This window comes from Cryptomeria japonica, chromosome 3 (assembly GCF_030272615.1).
Source record: "Cryptomeria japonica chromosome 3, Sugi_1.0, whole genome shotgun sequence".
NCBI lineage: Eukaryota > Viridiplantae > Streptophyta > Pinopsida > Cupressales > Cupressaceae > Cryptomeria > Cryptomeria japonica.
This window is the reverse complement of record NC_081407.1, coordinates 895,288,097-895,307,792: the sequence shown is the minus strand read 5'-3', so window position 1 is coordinate 895,307,792 and position 19,696 is coordinate 895,288,097. Positions and strand designations below refer to the sequence as shown.

General features: G+C 35.2%; 1 protein-coding gene across 2 annotated transcripts in view; it reads right to left on the bottom strand.

The window, feature by feature from the left end:
* Positions 1-18,470, bottom strand: part of LOC131059720 (oxysterol-binding protein-related protein 1C) — a 31,465-nt gene extending 12,995 nt beyond the window's left edge. The window contains exons 1-2 of one of the 2 annotated variants that reach the window (XM_057992742.2): positions 16,945-18,470; positions 6,951-7,307 (exon numbers count right to left, since the gene is read on the bottom strand). In XM_057992742.2, the coding sequence (XP_057848725.2) occupies positions 6,951-7,307; positions 16,945-17,514 (927 nt within the window). In that variant the 5' untranslated portion in view covers positions 17,515-18,470. Of the gene's footprint in view, positions 1-6,950; positions 7,308-16,444; positions 16,597-16,944 lie in introns of those variants that run through there. The other variant, XM_057992743.2, reaches the window with a different exon arrangement.
* Positions 18,471-19,696: the final 1,226 nt, after the last annotated feature.

Sequence of the window (19,696 nt, the reverse complement as noted above, 5' to 3'; positions counted from 1 at the left end):
TCTGTTGAGAATAGTGATTTATCCTCCATTATATTAATGCTAAGAGGTCTATAGCATATACATAAGAAGTGAATAGCAATGTGAAGCTATAAAGAGTGCTGTATTTGCCAATTTGGTTGGGATATCAAGTTAGAGCTAGTGTATGGAGTAATTTCTTCCTTAAGAAGTATCGTATGGCATTGCCCTACCTTAAGGGTTTACTATATTTGGGTATATTATATATTATGGCATTGTGTCCCACAAACATCTTGTGTTATTGTCCGCTCTTATTTATTCTGCATAATATTGTTATCATTTGGCATATTTCTACTAGTATATGTATTGATCTTCACACTAACTCATATATTCATGCAGTTCTGTTAAGATTGTCTTGGTAATGAGGGCAGTACAAGTTTTCATGATTAGCCCTTTCTCTTTAATTTATTTTATACTTCTTTCTAAGCTCATAGATGCTTTAAGTACTGCATATTCTTCTATAAACAGGTTGTCCTCTGAGTTCCATTGACCTATTACCTTTCAGTTATTTGTTGTCACTAATATTTTAATTCTCCTTATTTCCTTTGTTTTTGTTTGAATTACCTTGTTACATTTTTTGAAAATCGTGTACATATTGCCAATATCACGTAATCTTTAGGATACCGATATACTAACCTTATCATAAAATTATTCTGCTACTTTCTTAGTGTGTGTAAAATGCTCTAAGAATGCAATTTGCAATCTCAGAGATTTAGGTGCAGGACAAAGTGAAAAGCATGTGTAAGTTGGGAAAACCTTTGAATTCCAAATATGCCAAAATCATTAAAAGTTTTAAGTCCAATGTTTCAGAGTTTTCTGGTATTTACATGAAAATGTCAAAAATGACTACAATAATGAAATCTTTGAAAATTTGTGAAAGTCTGCTTATGACTTTAAAGTCTAGTTCCCTCGGTTTAAAGTTCTTGAGATCTTGTTTCCTAATTTATAAATGGTAAAAGCAAAACAAAATCTTTAGATCCCTAGGCATCCCAAAATTCAGGATACTTCCAGTCTTGTGCTGCTCTTGGAAGTCTGGATTATCTTAGTGTTAAAATATTTCAAATTTCAGCAAACTGTGATGACTTCTGCAAATTGAAATGCATTATTCAAAATCCCCAAACTCCTTAAATCTCCAAAATTGGTAAAATAAATCAATCATAAAGATCTTCCTTCTACTCAGGATTTCAGAAGTAGTTCATGAATAACGCCAAAATATAGAAATTCTCTAAAATACCCTGATCTTAGCTAAGGCATCAAGTTCACTGAGTCCCTATTTAGTTCCTCAACATATATCAAGATTTAAAGGAGCTTTATGAGCATCAATCACTCATCTACTCCTTTTGGAGGGGATATTATTGGATGCAGCAACGAATCAATTTGAAATGCAACTAAGTCCTCTTGGTAAACTAGTGTCTTGAAAGCTCTATAAATGTCATCACTAACTGGTATTCCTTAAAACAATCTTCCAGATGACTACACATCCCTTTTTGCATTTATCACTGGTCTAAGTGAAGCAATAAATCGCGCATAAAAGTTTGCCATCAACAAATATCATGCAGGTAGAAGATTAGTTCAGGATCGTATCAAAAAACATGCCTGGAATGAAATTAGTTTAGGAAAGATTTTCCCTGCATAGAAGATTAGAATGTGTTCAAACTATAATCCCGCTGAGATCAATCCAGTCACCACCAAGCAGAAAGAGCTTTTGGATGCCAACTCAGCCAAGAGAGATAAACCTTACTCAGAAGTTTATTCAGCAGTTGACTTCAGTCATTCAAGGACAAATTGCAGAGGTAGTTAATTATTTGACTACCTAAAATAAAAAATTTCTACGCATTACTAATTTTATGTTATATATTTATTATTTTATGAAAATAAATTAAATAATACAATTAGGACTTTCTAGTTAAAGAGATAACTTATAGGTTATATGAATTTTGTTTCCAAGTGATCAAAGAGATAATCAAGTCACTGTGATCCTTCGTCGCATATGATCCTTTGTGAAAATGATACAAAATTTGTAGACCTTCCGAACAAGAGCACCTGAACCTGAACCCCATCTGGCAAATTGTCAACAAAAGCACCAGACTTAATTTTAACAAGTAAAGCTAAGGGTATTTAAAAATCTAAAACTTCTCTAGAAGCTAATTGAGGAAGTGCCCTCCCGATAAATTGTTATACATCTCATCTTCCATACAGAAGCAATAGCATTCTATAAAATCCTTCAACTATCCCCGGCCATCCTCTAGCCTCCTAGCAAAGAATCTCTCCACAATAGAAGTGCAGTGGAAGCAAGCCAACTTCATTTGGTAACCATACCTAAATACCTTGGGAGCTGAACATCCCAGAAGACATGACATTGTTTCATCTTTCCCACTCAAATGCAACAAGAATCTGAAACACCAAATTTGTTCAAACATGCTTTCACTACCAGCCCTCAACAGATCCTAAGCCATCCTATGACTTAGTGTTTAAAAAAGGATCTTGCTTAAGACCAGACAGAATCTTTGCCACCAAGCTTCAGAATCATTATACATGTTTCTTCTTAATAGGTCAGATATTAGTCCATTTCAAATCCATCTAATAAAGACCCAACTACCCAACTCAAGAAGTTGCAGTTCAAGAAGACAACTTTCAAGGGCACTCTCCAAAGCTCATGGTAGGCTTGTTTGTCTGTCACACTGAAAAAGTACTCCGCTACTATTTGCCACAATATCTAAATTTGCTCATTTACATTTTTCTTATTTCCTTTTCTAGTAGTAGTTACCTTTTGAGAAAAAACCATTTGAATCACATCTAAACATTATTTGCTGAAGAGTGCATAAGCCATAGACATCCATACATGCAGGTTTTGGATTTGTGCGAAAGAATCTTTGATTGCACAGTGATAAGCTTTAAGGAAGTTACATATTAAAGAAACAGGCATAAAACCTCACGTGCTGTCCTGAAAATTCCCTAGACAGGTTTCTAGGATACTATAATTAAGAATTGAATTAGTAGTATATCCTATTTCCAAAGTGAATCCCAATTTGCTAGTCTTCTAACACTTTCTTCCATTATTTAGTATTTCCATCTTTTTCGTTGGCATTAAATTTCTGTAACATTGTCTACATGGATTGCTCCAACCTAAACAATGATGTTATTCATGATTAATTAACATTTGCCACAGACCAATAACTTCTGTGAATCGGTTTTCTCCCTTGATAAAGATGATCATATGAACTTTCAGAATATCCCAGTATTGAAAACTAAAAGCTAGTTAAGTAGTTTGAAGTAAATTACAATCCAATGTATTTTAACATCTTGTTTCTTCCAGTCAGTTTTAGTTTTTTACAATGACCGCATTAATTAAAGTGAAAAATCAGAAATGTAATGAGCCTTGAAAAAATTTAAGCCTTCTTGTATTCCGATCAGAACTTGGAAGATTCAAAAGTGTAGGACCAACTAGCAATAACAATTAATAAACAAAAGTATTTTGAAAAACGTCTGTAAATAAAAGCAACACTCCCCAAGGACATGACCCCAAGCCCCATTTCCTACAGGGGATGTTTTGGGGACGCAGGGATGCATAGGAAACATCCCTTCGCTGTCCCCTTTTCGTGTCTTTTTAAGGAAATGTTTTGGAAACATTTATATTTGCTCAGGGGATGTCAAGGGACAGCTAGCAGTCCCCTACGGCCCAACACATTTTAGCATGATTTTCAAAAAGAAAAAATACATTTTAAACTTCAAAAAAAGGGGTAGGGGGTCCTTGTAAACAAAAACTAAACCTAATTCACCTATCAAAAAAACAAACTTGTGACGTAGTGCTTTACGGCTACCAAATCGACAGACTCTCAAGTATCGTCAACTCTAACTTATATTGAGATGTTGATCCTAACAATGCTATACAAATTGACAAGGAGAAGACATGAGGGATTTCTTGGGGTTCCATTGCATGAGGCAGCCCCTTATATTGGCAGTGACTCAAACTCACTCCAATTTTGTATCGGACCTACCAGTTGCATCTCCTGATTAGAGACAGCCATATATTTTCTATGTTTTTGTCATTTTATAGTTGAAACTTGAAGCCTTTGGGCATTTTGTCACAATTCTTATATAATATGCATGCGCATTGACAATGAAAGCATTCAAATTTTGTTATTTTGTTAATTTGTTAATGTCAATGATGAATACTTGAATACTTTATTGATGTTATGATATGAATATTTAAAATTTCTCTATATTTTTTTAAATTCCCGTCTTTTTTAATAGGCGTCCCCTTTAATCCCCTAAAACAATTGCCAAAAAGCATCCCCAAATCAGATTCACATCCCACTGTCCCCATCCCCAAAACTTGGGGGAGCATAGAACGAAAGTGCTCCTCTAACATTCTACTAGAGTCAAAACAGTTGGTTATGACTAATTTTGCAAATGCTATAGCTTTTATATATAGGAGTATAACAACATTTGAGACTAAGCATGCCATTTGTGGAATTTCAGACTTTGAGGATAATGTCATTTATGTTAAAAAGGTGTCTCAACCTTGCTCATATTGATAAAGTTACAAAAGGTGCAGTTTTCAGGTTATAAAATTAAAAACCTCAATTTTTAGAATATGACGTTGGTTTTTGGCCGAAATAAATATTCTAGGTTGTTTGATGTAATGTCCCCTATTAAATTTATATACATAGTGATGTGTGCCTGTTAATAATTCAAGATGATAGTAAATCAGAAACAGAATAATAATTTGAATTAATATTTATCGGTCGCCTGGGCATTCCACACAGAGCATGTTTTGGTAAAAAAGGAAAACGTATCAGCAGGAAGGAGAATAAGAAAAGATCACGAAAAGAAAGGTGATCGCCAGCAAGAGGACACGATTCAGGTATGTCATTATCATTCCTCAGAGAATGTTGGTAATTTGTTATTTAATAACGCAAGGAGTAATAGATATATCAGAGATTAAAAATAACAGACATAATATAATAAGTGCATAAACCACTATACATACAGTTAATTAATCTATTGCAATCTGTTATATAATTAAGTAAAATACAGTACGACTAGAACTCACAGATGTGTATATTGTACACACAGTTAATTAATCTGTTACGGTCTATTATATAAAGTAAAATACAGTATGACTAAAATTCAAAGATATGTAATTGGGATGAATAATGGAATAAACTTCAAAATGACACAGCAAGTTCATACTAGTTACGTAGTCTGTCATAGAAATATTAATAATAAAATTATCTAAAAGAAGGATGGGATTTCTGAATCTGATGCAATACCATCAGGTTAATTATATTAATTTGGACTATACATATTGCACAATATACACTTAAATGGATAACCTACCAGGGAGGTAAGGGATTTGTAGAGGGGAATGCTGTCCACCCAAGTATGCCCCCTACTGAGTCATATTTAAGCAGTACGCCAGGAGGGCAGATGACCGCTTCTGGGCTTGGGTTTGGCAGAGATTAGCCACAACTACCATCCACTGGCTCCCTGGCAAAATAAGATTAAATAAGTTATGAAGCAAGGTAGGATCAAGGGGATAAGACCCACACCATACTGAGTAGGCCACCCTGGTGATTGATCAATCTGCTGCCAGGTCCAAAAGGGCTTGTTGACCGCTTTTGGACTCAGAATGGGACAGCTGGGCAAACCTGGTTTTACCTTAGTTTCCAAATCATTTAACAAAAATGAATAGACCCTACATTACTTTAACAAATAATGGTATAACTTTAATTATCTGCTGTATAAGTAGTGTTTATAAGTTCAAGTGTTTTGTAGGATTTAATAAAAAAAGACTCTTTGGGTATGATATTTTTCTGTTTCTGATTTACTATCATGTTGAATTATTACCAGGCACACATCACTGTGTATATAAATTTAATAGGGGACATTACATTTGACATAACCAAGGCGCATAAGCCTCTTCAAGCTATACAATTTTATAAAAAGGGGTCCAATCAACCTCCCAAATCAAAAGTTACGGCCTTCAAAAATTTGCATAGGATATTAGGAAGCATAAAAAAATATTTAACACATAAAAGAGCTATAAAAGAGAGTTTACTTGTTGACCAGCTTATGATGCATGTTATGACACATCATAAAGCATCTTTGATTGGAGATAATGGAACACCCAATTTAATGACTGAATTATAATTACTTTTAACCTGAGGACTCATCTTGAGATTTAGGTTTTGAGCACCACTTTTGGGGTGTTTTTAGTTCATAATTTATGATAACTATTTGATGGTTTCATGTATTGTTTTTAGTTCACTTGTTGACCGACTTATGATGCCTGTTATGACATATCATAAAGCTTATGATTGGAGATAATGGAACACCCAATTTGATGAGTGAATTATAACAAGGTTATGACAAATGGAAGGGATATATTACTTTTAGCCTGAGGACTCATCTTGAGATTTGGGATTTGAGCACCACTTTTGGGGTGTTTTTAGTTCATATTTTATAAAAACTATTTGATGGTTTCATGCATTGTATCTCCTATATATTAAGTGCTTGACATTGAGATTGTGTGTAAAATTTTGTCGATATTATTGAGCTGCCAAAATTCCTCCAAATCTCTGGTTGGTAACACTTCACTGAAGACCTGCTCTACAAGTGTAGAGTAACTGTGTTGTTTAATAAATAATAGTGCAGATTTTCTTCTTCCCATGTATACATGTGTTATGGTATATTGTTTAATATATGTTTATATGTGTTTCTTCTTCCTATAATTGTCAAAAGATAAAAGGTTGTATACAAGACAGGTTATTTTATGCATACATACACAATATGAAATTTGGATAAAGTTTTGCTACTCTTGTTTACATTGCCAAGATTATTCTCACAAAATCGTCAATAATTTAGTCCTTTAATTCAATCAAGTTAGTTAGATGAAAAACTAAAATTTCATTATATGCACATTCCTTTACCTCTAATTGCCTCAGCATGTCAATCAGATGAAGTTGTTTCTGTTGGAGAATCTTCAGCTGGTTTTGCAACTCAGAAAATTCAGAGATCATAATCTGTTCACACTCTTCAATTGTTTGTTCATTCAACCTTTCCTGCAACAAGCGGTGTCTGAGCTTCTCTGTGGAAACAGAAATATCTTCAATTGGTAGCAAGAGACTTTTTGTAAAGCCACGAGGAAAAAGGTCTTTTGAAGCTAACAATGCCTCAATCCATGCAGCTCTGTCTTCTCTGGCTTCGGTCCGTAAATGAAGTGTCTTTGTACCAGTAAAAATTGAGAACCTTTTGTCATCTGACTTACTCTCTCTGATAGAAGACACCTGCCAAAACAATGCACGCACTTAGTATCTCTCAAAATGATAATGTCAACCATAACCATAAATGAATGACAATAAAGATAGATTAAAAAAATAAAAATGGAAAGGCAACTAATTCAAAGTTGGCTCAAATATCCCTTTTGTAAGGTATTCCTAATACTTGGTAGTATGGAAGAATACGTTGTTCCATGAGCTTTCATTCTACAATGGATAGACATTATTTTAAAATAAAATTTTAAAAACTCATGAAGATGTGAATTGTAAATTATCATTGATTTTACTTATCAAGTGAAAAGGGACCACTTACACAAAAAATACAACTATGTCATCCCATAAACATGAAGAATTTTCCGAATATTTTAGAGATAGGATCTAAGTTGTTTATGAGAAGAGTTAGAAGTAAGAAAGCATTGCTGTCCATGTCCAAAAATCAAGGTAACCAAAATAAACACAACAATTAAATCATGGATTTCTTATAAAATTTGGTTACCAAGAATCCCAAATCGCCATCAAACCTATGAGTTATATATACTAACAAGGCTGTAATGGAGAATGAAATAGGCGAATCAATCTTAAGCTACTATGAATGCCAGAGCATTAATAAAAATCTATCTTTGCCTTGGGTGATTTAAAGGGCTATTGAAACTTTTCAACCTGATGTACCACATTTTCAAAACTAATCCACTTAATGTTGCACCTTAAAAATACCGCAAATGTATTAAATGATTCACATGTTCTTATTTGTCTTTCGTGCCAGATCATCCACTTCATACAAATATATTCTTTAGTTTCGTTTATGTAGGAGGACATTAGATCAAAAGAATATAGTTTAAAAATTTATAAAAAAAAAAACTATCCACAATATATGCTGGATTAATGGTGTTATTTATTGATAAGTAGGAAATATTTTCCACAGCAAATCAAATTATGATATTTATATCAAGATTCAACTGAGTAGTTTTCAAGTCAAACTCATTGACCCATGTTTCATGAGTAGTGGTTCACAAGAACCCATCTCTCATGAGAATGAATGGTCCACTTAGCACTCATTGCATCTAGGTGATGCTCAGAGGTGAAGCATTGGCCTTCCCGATAGGCCACCAATCCCAGTACTACTCCAACTCAAGCACACTTAACCACAAAGTTTCCTCCAAGGTTAAACCCACTTAGCTTGCAACCCCATTTGCAAAACCTTCAGCAAGTGTTGTGCCTTATGAACCATTCATTATAGAGCCCCTTTAGCTCATCAATTGATAAGTAGGAAATATTTTCCACAGCAAATCAAATTATGATATTTCTATTGGGATTCAAATTATTTATGCTGAAGTTTTGGGTTGACATTCAACCCAAGTTCAATAGCTTGTCAGTTAGAGTGCCAACAATAACTTCAATAAACACTTGATTGAGATTGAGTGCATTGGACTAGCATACATGTTCTAAAAGAAACCTATAATATCTTTCTTATGCAAATGTTAAGGATCAAAATGGTGTTTTTTGTTAAGTTTCTAGTGTTGATGTTTGTAGCTAGGTCGGATTCCTTCTAGGGCCGACCTAGCACTTGTGGGTGACTAGTTGACCTATTGGCCTTAGTCACATTAAATGTGCAAAATTAAATATAACTTGTAATTTGGTTTGGCCCTATAATGGGCGATGTAACTTGTGGATAGGGCTAACCCTATATTGAACCTTTTAACTTGTAAATGCAATGGGGCTGACCCTATATTGGGCGCCAAGCTTAGGTCATCATATTATTATTAATTGATTATCCTTGTGAGCCGACCTAGGATGAATTAGGAAGCTAAGATCGCATATCTATACAAGGTTCATTCATACATCATTATACACAATTGAAGACAGCGAATTACATCCTTAATCAGCAGCAAAATATCCAGTCAGCAAATATAACTCCACGGACAGCAAATTGCATTATAAAGATCAGCGAGCATATCCCCAAGACAGAGAATTCATCTCCAAGAACAGCGAACTAATTCTGGAGCAGCGATTCTCATTCATGGTCAGCGAATTGACTCTTTGATCAGCAAATGGTCCTATGATCAACAGCGAATAGTCTTCATTGATAGCAATTCATCTTCAGTCAAGTATATTGCAGATAAGTCTATCATACTGCTGTGTATGCGCTAGTTCGGATTCATCATACTGCTGTGTATATGCTGCTGTTCATATTGCTTCAAGTGTTGAAGAAAAATTGTAAAGCCACATATTGATTATCTAATAATATAAATTGAAATTAATTGCTGGGTTTTTCACCTCCAAGAGGGAGGTTTTCCCAGGGTACTTTTGTGTTCTGTGTGTCCATTGTGTTATTTCTGGTTATTGCTATCAGTCTGATCCAAAACTAACATCTAGCTCATTATTCTATTCAAAAAAAACTCCCATCTGGCAGCATCTTTGTTGTTCTTGATGTTTTATAGAGGTGTGGGTCTTTGATTCAATTGAAAAATTGTTGTACATGGTTAAAAGCCGCACATGACATAAGGCTGCAAAGGCTTACCATACCATTCTGGCCAGATTTTGCCCAAGTGAGATTAGTTCTGGTATAAAAAATACTATAGTAGCAGACAATAAATCACACTGACCATGACTTCACAGAAGCCTGATGTCATAACTAATATAGGTGGCATTCAGACTATGGCTGTATATACAGATCAAGGTAAAGCAAATTCATAAAGCAATCATCATACTCCTATAAAGACAACACCAGATGGCCTTACACAATGAAACACGAACTGAAGCCTGAACCAAAATGATAAATTATAGGCACAACACCTAAGGAGGTGCTTCCACCTTCCACTAAATTTAATATGTGGTGCCCAAGGATCTGGCAGACAAAATACATACAGAATATTTTCCATCATCGTTATGTTGTCATCACCTCCATCACTTCTTGGCTTTGTAATGAGAATAAATCAGCTTGACAATTATTTCAACCTGTCAAATTTTTTTGGAAGCTTTTGAATCTATTCTCAGTAGCCAATGTGATGACTCAAGCTGGTTCTGGTTCTCCTTGATCCTGATCAAGATGTTGCTGAGCATTTCTGAGAAAGAGAAAAGAGCAACATCATATCACAAATAGTAATATTTTAACCATTTCAAAGTACACTGTAAGGAATGCTTCTCTCAAGCTAAGATAAATTTGGTAGAGATCTTGAGAAAAGGTACTTCAGCGGCTGTTTTAACTAGGGAACACAATAGTAGCAATTAATGCTCCAGAGGCAACCAAGTCTATCTTTTTCTATATTCTTGGGAAATTTCAATTAGCTAGTAATTCAGAATAACATACTCCACCCTGATGGCATCAATCACAAGATTAGAAGTGACAATGATTGTTGATTTTTGACTCTCAAGTCTCAAACCTAATGTCAACTTAAATCAAATTGCCAAATGTTTTGATTTGATCCTGTGTTGTTAGCTTACAATTGAATCTAGTCTAGAAGTCAACAATAAGAATATCAATATTGACACCTGCAATAATTAATCTCCTGAGCGCTAAATTGCTTTTAAAAACAATGTCAATGAAGAGAGGATAATGACGTTTAGAAAAGGTGATGCTTGCATTCTACCTTCTTGAAGCAAAACCTGCTGAGAATCAGAAGAATTTAACTTTCAATAACTATAAGCTGGTCTCTTTTGATTTTGGAAACGCAAGTCATGTGTTCCATTGTCACTTTTTAGCCTAAAATGATTTTATAATATATCATGGAGGATATAGTAATCCTGTAAAATATTCCAGGATGTAGGAATGCTGTAAAATATTCTAGAAGATGACAACTCTTGCAAATTGGCATTGTTCCCAGCCCACCAGATCCATCAGAAGGAGAATCAGTGAAGTCTGGAGTCTGGACACTTAATTTGACTTATAATAACTATATGCAGTTCTCTTTTGATTTTGGAAATGTCAGTCATCTGTTCCATTGTCACTTGAAGATTAGCATAAAAAGATTTTATAATATTATGGAGGATGTAGGAATGCTGTTAAATATTCCAAAAGATATTAACTCTTGCAAAATGACATTGTTCCCAGACCACCAGATACATCAGAAGGAGAATCAGTGGAGTCTGGACATTTAATTTGACTTTAATAAATATAAGCTGGCCTCTTTTGATTTTGGAAATGTCAGTCATGTGTTCCATTGTCACTTGAAGATTAGCATAAAAAAAAATTATAATATTATGGAGGATGTAGGAATGCTTATTCCAAAAGATAATAACTCTTGCAAAATGGCATTGTTCCCAGCCCACCAGATACGTCAGAAGGAGAATCAGTTAAGTATGGACATTTAATTTGACTTTAATAAATATAAGCTGGCCTCTTTTGATTTTGGAAATGTCAATCATGTGTTCCATTGTCACTTGAAGATTAGCCTAAAAAGATTTTATAATATTATGGAGGATGTAGGAATGCTGTTAAATATTCCAGAAGATGACAATTCTTGCAAAATGGCATTGTTCCCAGCCCACCAGATATACGTTAGAAGGAGAATCAGTTAGGTCTGGACCTTATAAAATGTCATTTGCTCTCCCTTACCTGTGGCTGTAAAAAATGCTGTTCTGCCAGATTAGAAGAAGCTTGTGAAGGACTGTTAAGTCCATGAAAATCTAATTATGCAATTACATAAGTATAGTTTTATACAAGGCATGATGATTCAAAAGATACTACAACGTGTGCATTATCTGCAAGCATTCCTAAAATTTCAGCACTGACACAGAATCTTATAATTTTGGACCAAAGAGCTTTTTGGAAGCAAATAAAAACTACATCTTTGAATGAGTGATAGAATTTACTTAACGAAATACAAATCTTGTGTTCCCAACATAGATGCCCAGCAAGTTTATTTTGAGATTCGGCCCACCCCATCCTGCCCTGCCCAGAGTTCTCAGCTATGGAATGTCACACAAAATGCCCTCTAGAAAGTGCAGATTCTCCAGAAGCATGAACTGGAAATCCTAACCATCTATACATCCCCCGACCCTCCATTCTAATTGGATCCTCCCAAAATATATTTGTGAGTACACAGAAATACCCAATTTTTATGATGATAAAACAGTTCATTAGTTCTAATAATGATGATGAATCTTCAGATGTAGCCCCTTGCCTTGTGAAACAACTATGTTTAGAAGATACTCTGATATTTTATGAGGAGAATTGTAAGTGTTGTGAATCATCCTGCCTTTATGCCTGCATACAACACTAAAATACAAGGCAAGACCAACAACAGGACTAGGACAGGGGGAAGAGCATCACCAAACCAGATCTAAGATACCAATTCCTTGACATTCACCAGAAATAGGACATCATTAATTTGAATCTACGACAGATTCATCTTTGTCATGTAACCCAAAACAAAATCACATACCAAATCAATAAAATTTATTCATATTAATATTAATCAACTAATCAATTACATGAAGATTTGCAAACCTCAACAACGGCACAATTTACAGAAATCATCCATCTCATATTCATATGGCAATCTACAACCCCCTAATAACAGGATAATTTACTTTAAGCACTTCAATTTCTCATATCAATACATATCTACAAAACAGTTTGCAGAACCCCAATAACACCAGAATTCACAGGCCCTCAAGTATCTCATTCCATCAACACTGGCAAATTATATAGCCCCAATAAGAAGAGGGCTTACAGATACTCTTCAATCAATAAATATATCCTACAAGACAATGATAAGACCCACAATATCAGGAAGCTGTTACAGATGCCACATCAACATTATGCACCCCACACGCCAGCATACAGGCCCCCAAGTCCAACAACAAAAACATTTGCAGGTGACATGCCTGACAGTCTATTTGAGATGAGTACAACACCAATCAGAGACAAAAAATGTCATTTATTTCAGTCAAGAAAAAGCAACCATCAGAGAGAAAATTATCATTTATTACAGTGAACTAATTGTCAGTGTCGACAATATATCTGACCTTTCAGGCCTGGATGATTAGTTATGTAATAAATTATGCTTCCTCAGTATAAAACCAATTTCTTCTGTAGTCGTTTGTTAGCAGACACATAATCCTCATGGAAAAGCTAAACATTTCTATACATTTAAACTTAAGACTTTAACAAAAACATAAAGAAATTCCATTATTGTTATTTTGTCACCTTGGCTTGTTCCTGAGGCAAATTAGAAAAAAATTATTTGCAACTTTTATTCTTTAAGTAAAGGTGCATCTGCATAAAAGGAAAAAATTCAACATTATAGACAGTGGAACTAACTTGTGTAAAATATAAAGCACTAAGTGAAAAAAACAGTAGATAGCAACAATTGACTATTTCTGGAGTTCAGCGCCATATGCCAAAAAATCAAACACCGTGACCATAGAAAAAACTAATTTGGAAGATAGAAGTCCAAAGTTTACCTGCAACTGTTGAGCAACATATAATTTGAAACAGATATACACCTTGTGACTTGTGGGCATCATTTGGCATCCACAGATTTAAATTGACCACATATTGCCCAAATTGAATTTTGTTTTAAAAAAAAAGGATGATGAATTCCCTAGATTTAAGGGATATCAAGTAAAACTGCTAGGATTCTAAGGAAAGTTAGACTCAGGACAACATTTCTTCCCAAAAAAACTCTTGAGGCTCTGGTAAATTCAACTAAGGATCCAACTGATCTTAAGCAAAATAGCGGGTAATCTGATTCATCGCTCATGCGGATAACCATATATAGGAGAGACAGGGAGATCAGTCCAAACCGGATTATGGGAGCACAAAGCAGGTATTAGGTTGAATATGGTGAATCTTCAGCTTTGGCAGAGCATTCTTAATTTTTTGCTAGAGAGAGTCACCTGACCAAGCACCACTTCAGAAGCTATTAAAAGTAAAACCACTAAGAATGAGTTTCCGGTTGCCTGTTTTTAAAAGAAATGCAAAAACCAGTCTTCATACTTCCTTTGAAATTTTGCCAGCCTATGAGAAAGCCCTCTTCCTAGTATGCTGTGAAAACCATTCCATGAACCTCATCCTCCCCCCAAAATTATTTATCCCATCTTTCTCTTTCTTTTACAAATGCCTTATTGATCTATTTACTCTGATAAACATTCAAAAAAATATACTTTCTTTAGGTACTCTAATTCCTGGTCTACATGATCCTCATCTGCTATCCTCATGACTCTTGGGGTAAGGGTAGTGAACTATAGCTCCTCTCACTGGACGTGATGATAGTCTACATAAATGTGTTGTCAAACTCTTGTCATCAAATTCTTAAGCCTTTAATTACAAAATTACAAAAACAACTCAAAGGCAAAAACTTCTTGGCAAGTAGCAACGACAGTCAAAGCTTAAAAAAGCAGAATGGTACAAATTAAAATCAAATTAAAGTTTGGTACGATCAAAGTTCCATTGAGAAAGAACTGAGATAATTACTACACACAATATGCATTGTAAATAAATAAACATGGTACAATTTTGGAGTAAAAAAATGACTAATCATTTCAATGGATAAACATAAGATATATTATAGATAGTACCTACAAATTGACATTGCAATATTGTGACTTTACTTCACCTGCATGTTGCTTATCTGGATAACTTTTTTGTCGAAACTTACAATATAATATTAGACACCGCTAACTGCTAAGTATATAGGCATACTTAATTGTTGAAGACAACCTCAATTAAAATAACGGTAATATTTACCAACTGGCATTGAAGATAATGGCAATAAAATTAAAATATCTGATGATATAGTTGTCCATGCAACTACATGATGAGTTGTTAACACTGGTGTATGCTGACAGAGTCGCTTGTATTTCTTATGTGAATCAAAAGTCCATACATGTTTAAAAGGGCCATGCGGCTCCTCATCAAGAATGTCAACGACTTGGTAAGATGCACAACCTATTCATTTTTAGGAGGTTTCACTGAGATCAGGATTATTAATTTTATCTTTCTAACATGCAATGAGGATGTCAAGATTATTTAGCTTAAATGAATATACTTAACCGTAATTGAATAATTAAAAAGGTTACTACTAGCTTCTCAAGAAATCAGAGCATTATATTTCCAGACACCGGTGAATTTGTACAATTTGCAACAATGAACCTGAATCAGAGAAGCACTCTGTAATTAGGTGCCAAGTGAGATCTGCGCCAGGTTTTATTGTCTCTTCAGAAAAACTCAAAGCTTTTCTCAAGCTCTTATTCATTATTCAGATTATGGTGTGTGGGTCCTTTAAAAAGAAAAATGACCCAACATATAGACATAGCCTGCTTGACTATCGTTGGGGCAATTCCTTTATCTCAACCTTCACCTTCAGACTCTTTTTTTCAACCTCAATTTCAGACGCACAAATTGGCTCATTGGCTCTCCTAGTAGTCATGGTTTCCCAGGCACAGGATCTCAACAACAACATAGCATGTTGACTAAATTTATTTTTTTTATGTTATTTTTTTGTTTTGTCATTTTATTCTTTTCTTTCTTTTCTTTTCAAAATTTAAATATGAAATGACCTATTTCAAATTATATCTTGTCGGTAGATATTTATTCTGAAGTACAGATAGTTGTATAATCATGTAATAACAGGAAGGAGACTTTCTGTTGCTTTACCCTGGGATTGCAAAAAACCTGACTATGTGCAAAGCACTAGAAAGTTATTCATGACAATGTGATGAACCTAATCAATAAACTGAGTGGCTGCCGATCATGTTGTAAGAGAGAAGAACAATCTATACATAACATGTATCTCATTGCATCATTATTTTAAAAAATGAAGAATTCTCTAGTACTCCAGACCCTGAGCAGGGACAAAAATAGATTCTTGTCAAAAACGTGTAGTAAAATTCCTGCTGCAATAGAAAATGTCTAAAATTGACTTCTTACACAAACCTATTTTAGAAAACAAAATGGTAGGGAAAGGAAACAGGCAATCTACTGACTGCGCTCCACTGTTTACAATCCTAACTCTTCTTGACATAAGAGTATATGAAAAAAATGTAGAACAACTTAATAATTTCAGCCACACTTCTGGATTTTATTTTTCACGATGGTGAGAAGGCAAACTGAATCTAAAATTACAAAAAACAAGAATACCCAAAAAGGATAGCGTAAAACTAGATCCGCGCTCCATGTAATGTAATGTTAGTCTAGAACTGACCTATATTAGAAGCCATCAGCAGGCTGTTTACCGTCTCTGTCTAGAGCGTTTTACGTTTCTCTTTGTCGTGAACTAGCATTTTTCCCATTTGCAGACGATAAAGTAACGGCTTCATCATCAATCCCCAAGGCTGATTTAACTAAATTATTTGGGTCATACTGGAAACTATTAATAGAAAAAGACAACTGTTGTGAGTTAGAAATGAAATTAAATTATTTGGGGTCCACTCATAAATCGATGTATCTGACATTCACAAATTACTGAGTTCAAGTCACTTTGAAACTCACAATTTATTGTATTCAACTCAGTTTCCGCTGTTCTGTGAGTTTTTATCATGCGGTTCATTTTCTATTTGACCAATTCCCTCATATCCCTTATTTCACTCTGCATTTTCCAATATAGCAAGTTCCAAAAAAAACGAAAAACAAAATTTAACAGCGATTATAACGTTCACAAACCTCTACGAATTTCAAAGCCGAAAGCTTACGTCCTGAAATTACCTTGAGATGAACCTCGCCAAACGGCTTTCTCTGCTTTGAACGAGCACGAGCATGCTTGGGCTTCCTCACGATCTTTAAAGACTCCTCTCCAATAAGGCGAAGGCCTTTCTCGGTTTCTTGACTGAGAGCAATCTTATCCCGGCCATGTATTTTGTAATAGGACAGAACACCATCCTTCAGAACAAACCAACGAGACTTCCATCCTTTGCCATAATTCACCCATTTGTACACGATCCCCGCTATGCCAGTGGTCACATTGTTAGCCTCGTTACATGCTTTGCAAGCGCCTTCTGTAGCCTTAGGTCGCACAGAAGGCGACCTTCCTCCGTTCTGCTCAGTAACAGAGATCCCCTCAGCTCGACTCGCGTTATTAGTAGGGGCTGGATCAGTGGGAAGTGATGTATTTCTGTTAAGTGACGTGCTCGAAGAATGTTTCTGCGGCTTGCTGGATCCAGTAGCATCCACTGGCGCGGGGATTTTGGAAAATTTTGTTCCGTTAACTGACTGAGTGGTTTTGTCCCGTTCAAGGGACACAGGAGCAATGCAACACAAAGGATTCATTTGGAACATGAATGCGTCAAATTTCCATCACTTTTGGATTGGGCCGAGAGATTTTAACCACGAGAAGCTTAACCACAATGCATTGCGGTAAATTACAGGACTACCTTTACGTCAGCAACCAAGAAATGACTCACTGCACAGAAATGACGCCACGTGACCGTAGAATTTGGAGGCATTGACGGGAAATTCGTTGATCACAGGCTTCCGAGTTTCTGTGCAGCTTTTGAAAGACATTAAAGAAGAATTCATAAGTATTGCCGACAAAATTGCAATAAACTACACATTATACGGGCTTCGAGCCGTGCACAAGCAGAATCATTACGAATGCAAACAGCACTCGACGAAATTGCCGTAAATAAACGATAGGTTTTCGGCATAGGGGCAAAACCATCAGAGGACCTATGATTCGAACCTCAGACCTATCGAACGCAAAGGCGTTGACAACCAAATTATTGACTTCAAAAAAACCGAACGACTTTTCCGCGCAACTTGCAGAGATCGCCCAAATTCTGTGAATTGCCGAAAATAAGCAGACAAAGACCATGATCCAGCCACGCCATTGGCAACTCTTAAAGAAACAAAGCCCTTAACGTAACCAAACCCTAAGCCTCGCAGATCTAGCGATCCACGTTGCTATCCATAACGGATTCAGAAATTTCAGGAATCATTTAAAGAAGCCGAGACTGCTGAATCCATTTCAAGCAAAATTGAATTGCCGCAACCATCTTCTACAGAAACATTAATTTCGATTTGCTAGGTTCCAACGCGAAACAATTATTCTGCAGGTTCCTTGAATACACTACATCTGCCTGCTGCAGACGCAACCATGATGACACTACATAAACACAGTCACTAAACCCTCCTCCACTTGGACACATCGGACGGCTCTGCTTAATCGTACGGATCACGTGGGCCGTCAGATTCCGCGACAGCTGCTGAATTTAAAGCAAAGCCCGGTCGGGTTAAAAGCGAGGGAAACGAGAAAATCTTTTTATTTTATATTTGGAGCTGACAAAAAAGTTTGAAAATTAGTGGTTTTATTTTTATTTTGGTTATTCTGTCAATTATGACGTGCATGACAGAGGAGGTAAACTCGGCGGTGGTGCCGCTGTAAAATCAATGCGCCTCTTCGTGGGGCCCGCATTATTTGACGGGATTGAACCTCCCGCTAATTACTACAATTTGCCGTCATGTGACGGTAATACCAACTCTGGCAGATCTAAGCCTTTTACGATCAACTCTGAACCTTAGGTACATTTATGTACCTTCGGTCTATTTCAGCATCTTATAATCTAACTTTTTATACCTAGTGCAACCCCCATAACGTGTTTTACCTGTTACAAGGAATTTGACGGTAGCCACTACTTAAAAGTTTTCTGACGGTTGGGTTGTGTATTTATTATTATTATTATTATCTTTTTAATCTAAGTTTCATCTAGAATGATAGATTGTTAAATAAATTAAATATTAAAAAAAAAAAAAAAAAATTAAATGATAATGAAAGGGAGGAGGTTTTGTTTTGATTGGTTGAAAACATTTGTTCTAAGATATAAGTGGGTAAAATCGATTTCTCTAATCTAAACACTAGCATATTTATATTTTAAAATTTATGTATTATTACTCATTATGGACTTGGCCACTTTTCTTTTCTACTATGCACGATGTCAAGCACTTCCTTCTCTTGTTTAGCGTCTCATACCGATATTCCATTCAATTAAATATCACAATTATTTACCATTAAAAAATTGAAGGACGTTGATTATAACATGGTGGTTTGAACATAAGAACAATTATCACTCTCAATAACTTAATTAGTTTTATCATCCTAATCATGGATTAAATCATTGAGTCTGATCTAAAACGTTGGGTATTAAAAATTGATACCTAGATTAATTTTCCAGATGTATATAGAGCAGAGTATCACCATCTACACATTCTAATTTTTTATTGATATGAATGCTACACCATAAAGCTTGTTTACACGGCTCACATTCTAAGAACTGCACAAGCAATTAAATTGATTGTCTGAAATGAAGGCCTAGCAATGGTGTAAGCTCTTTTGTTTGTTGCTCATGCCTAAAATGCAAAGAAAGAAGACTAAATAAAAACAATTAAACTTACAACCTCCTTTGCCCTTACACTTTCAAATTTTGGAAAGTTTTCAATGCCTCCAAAGGACATGCTAAACTAG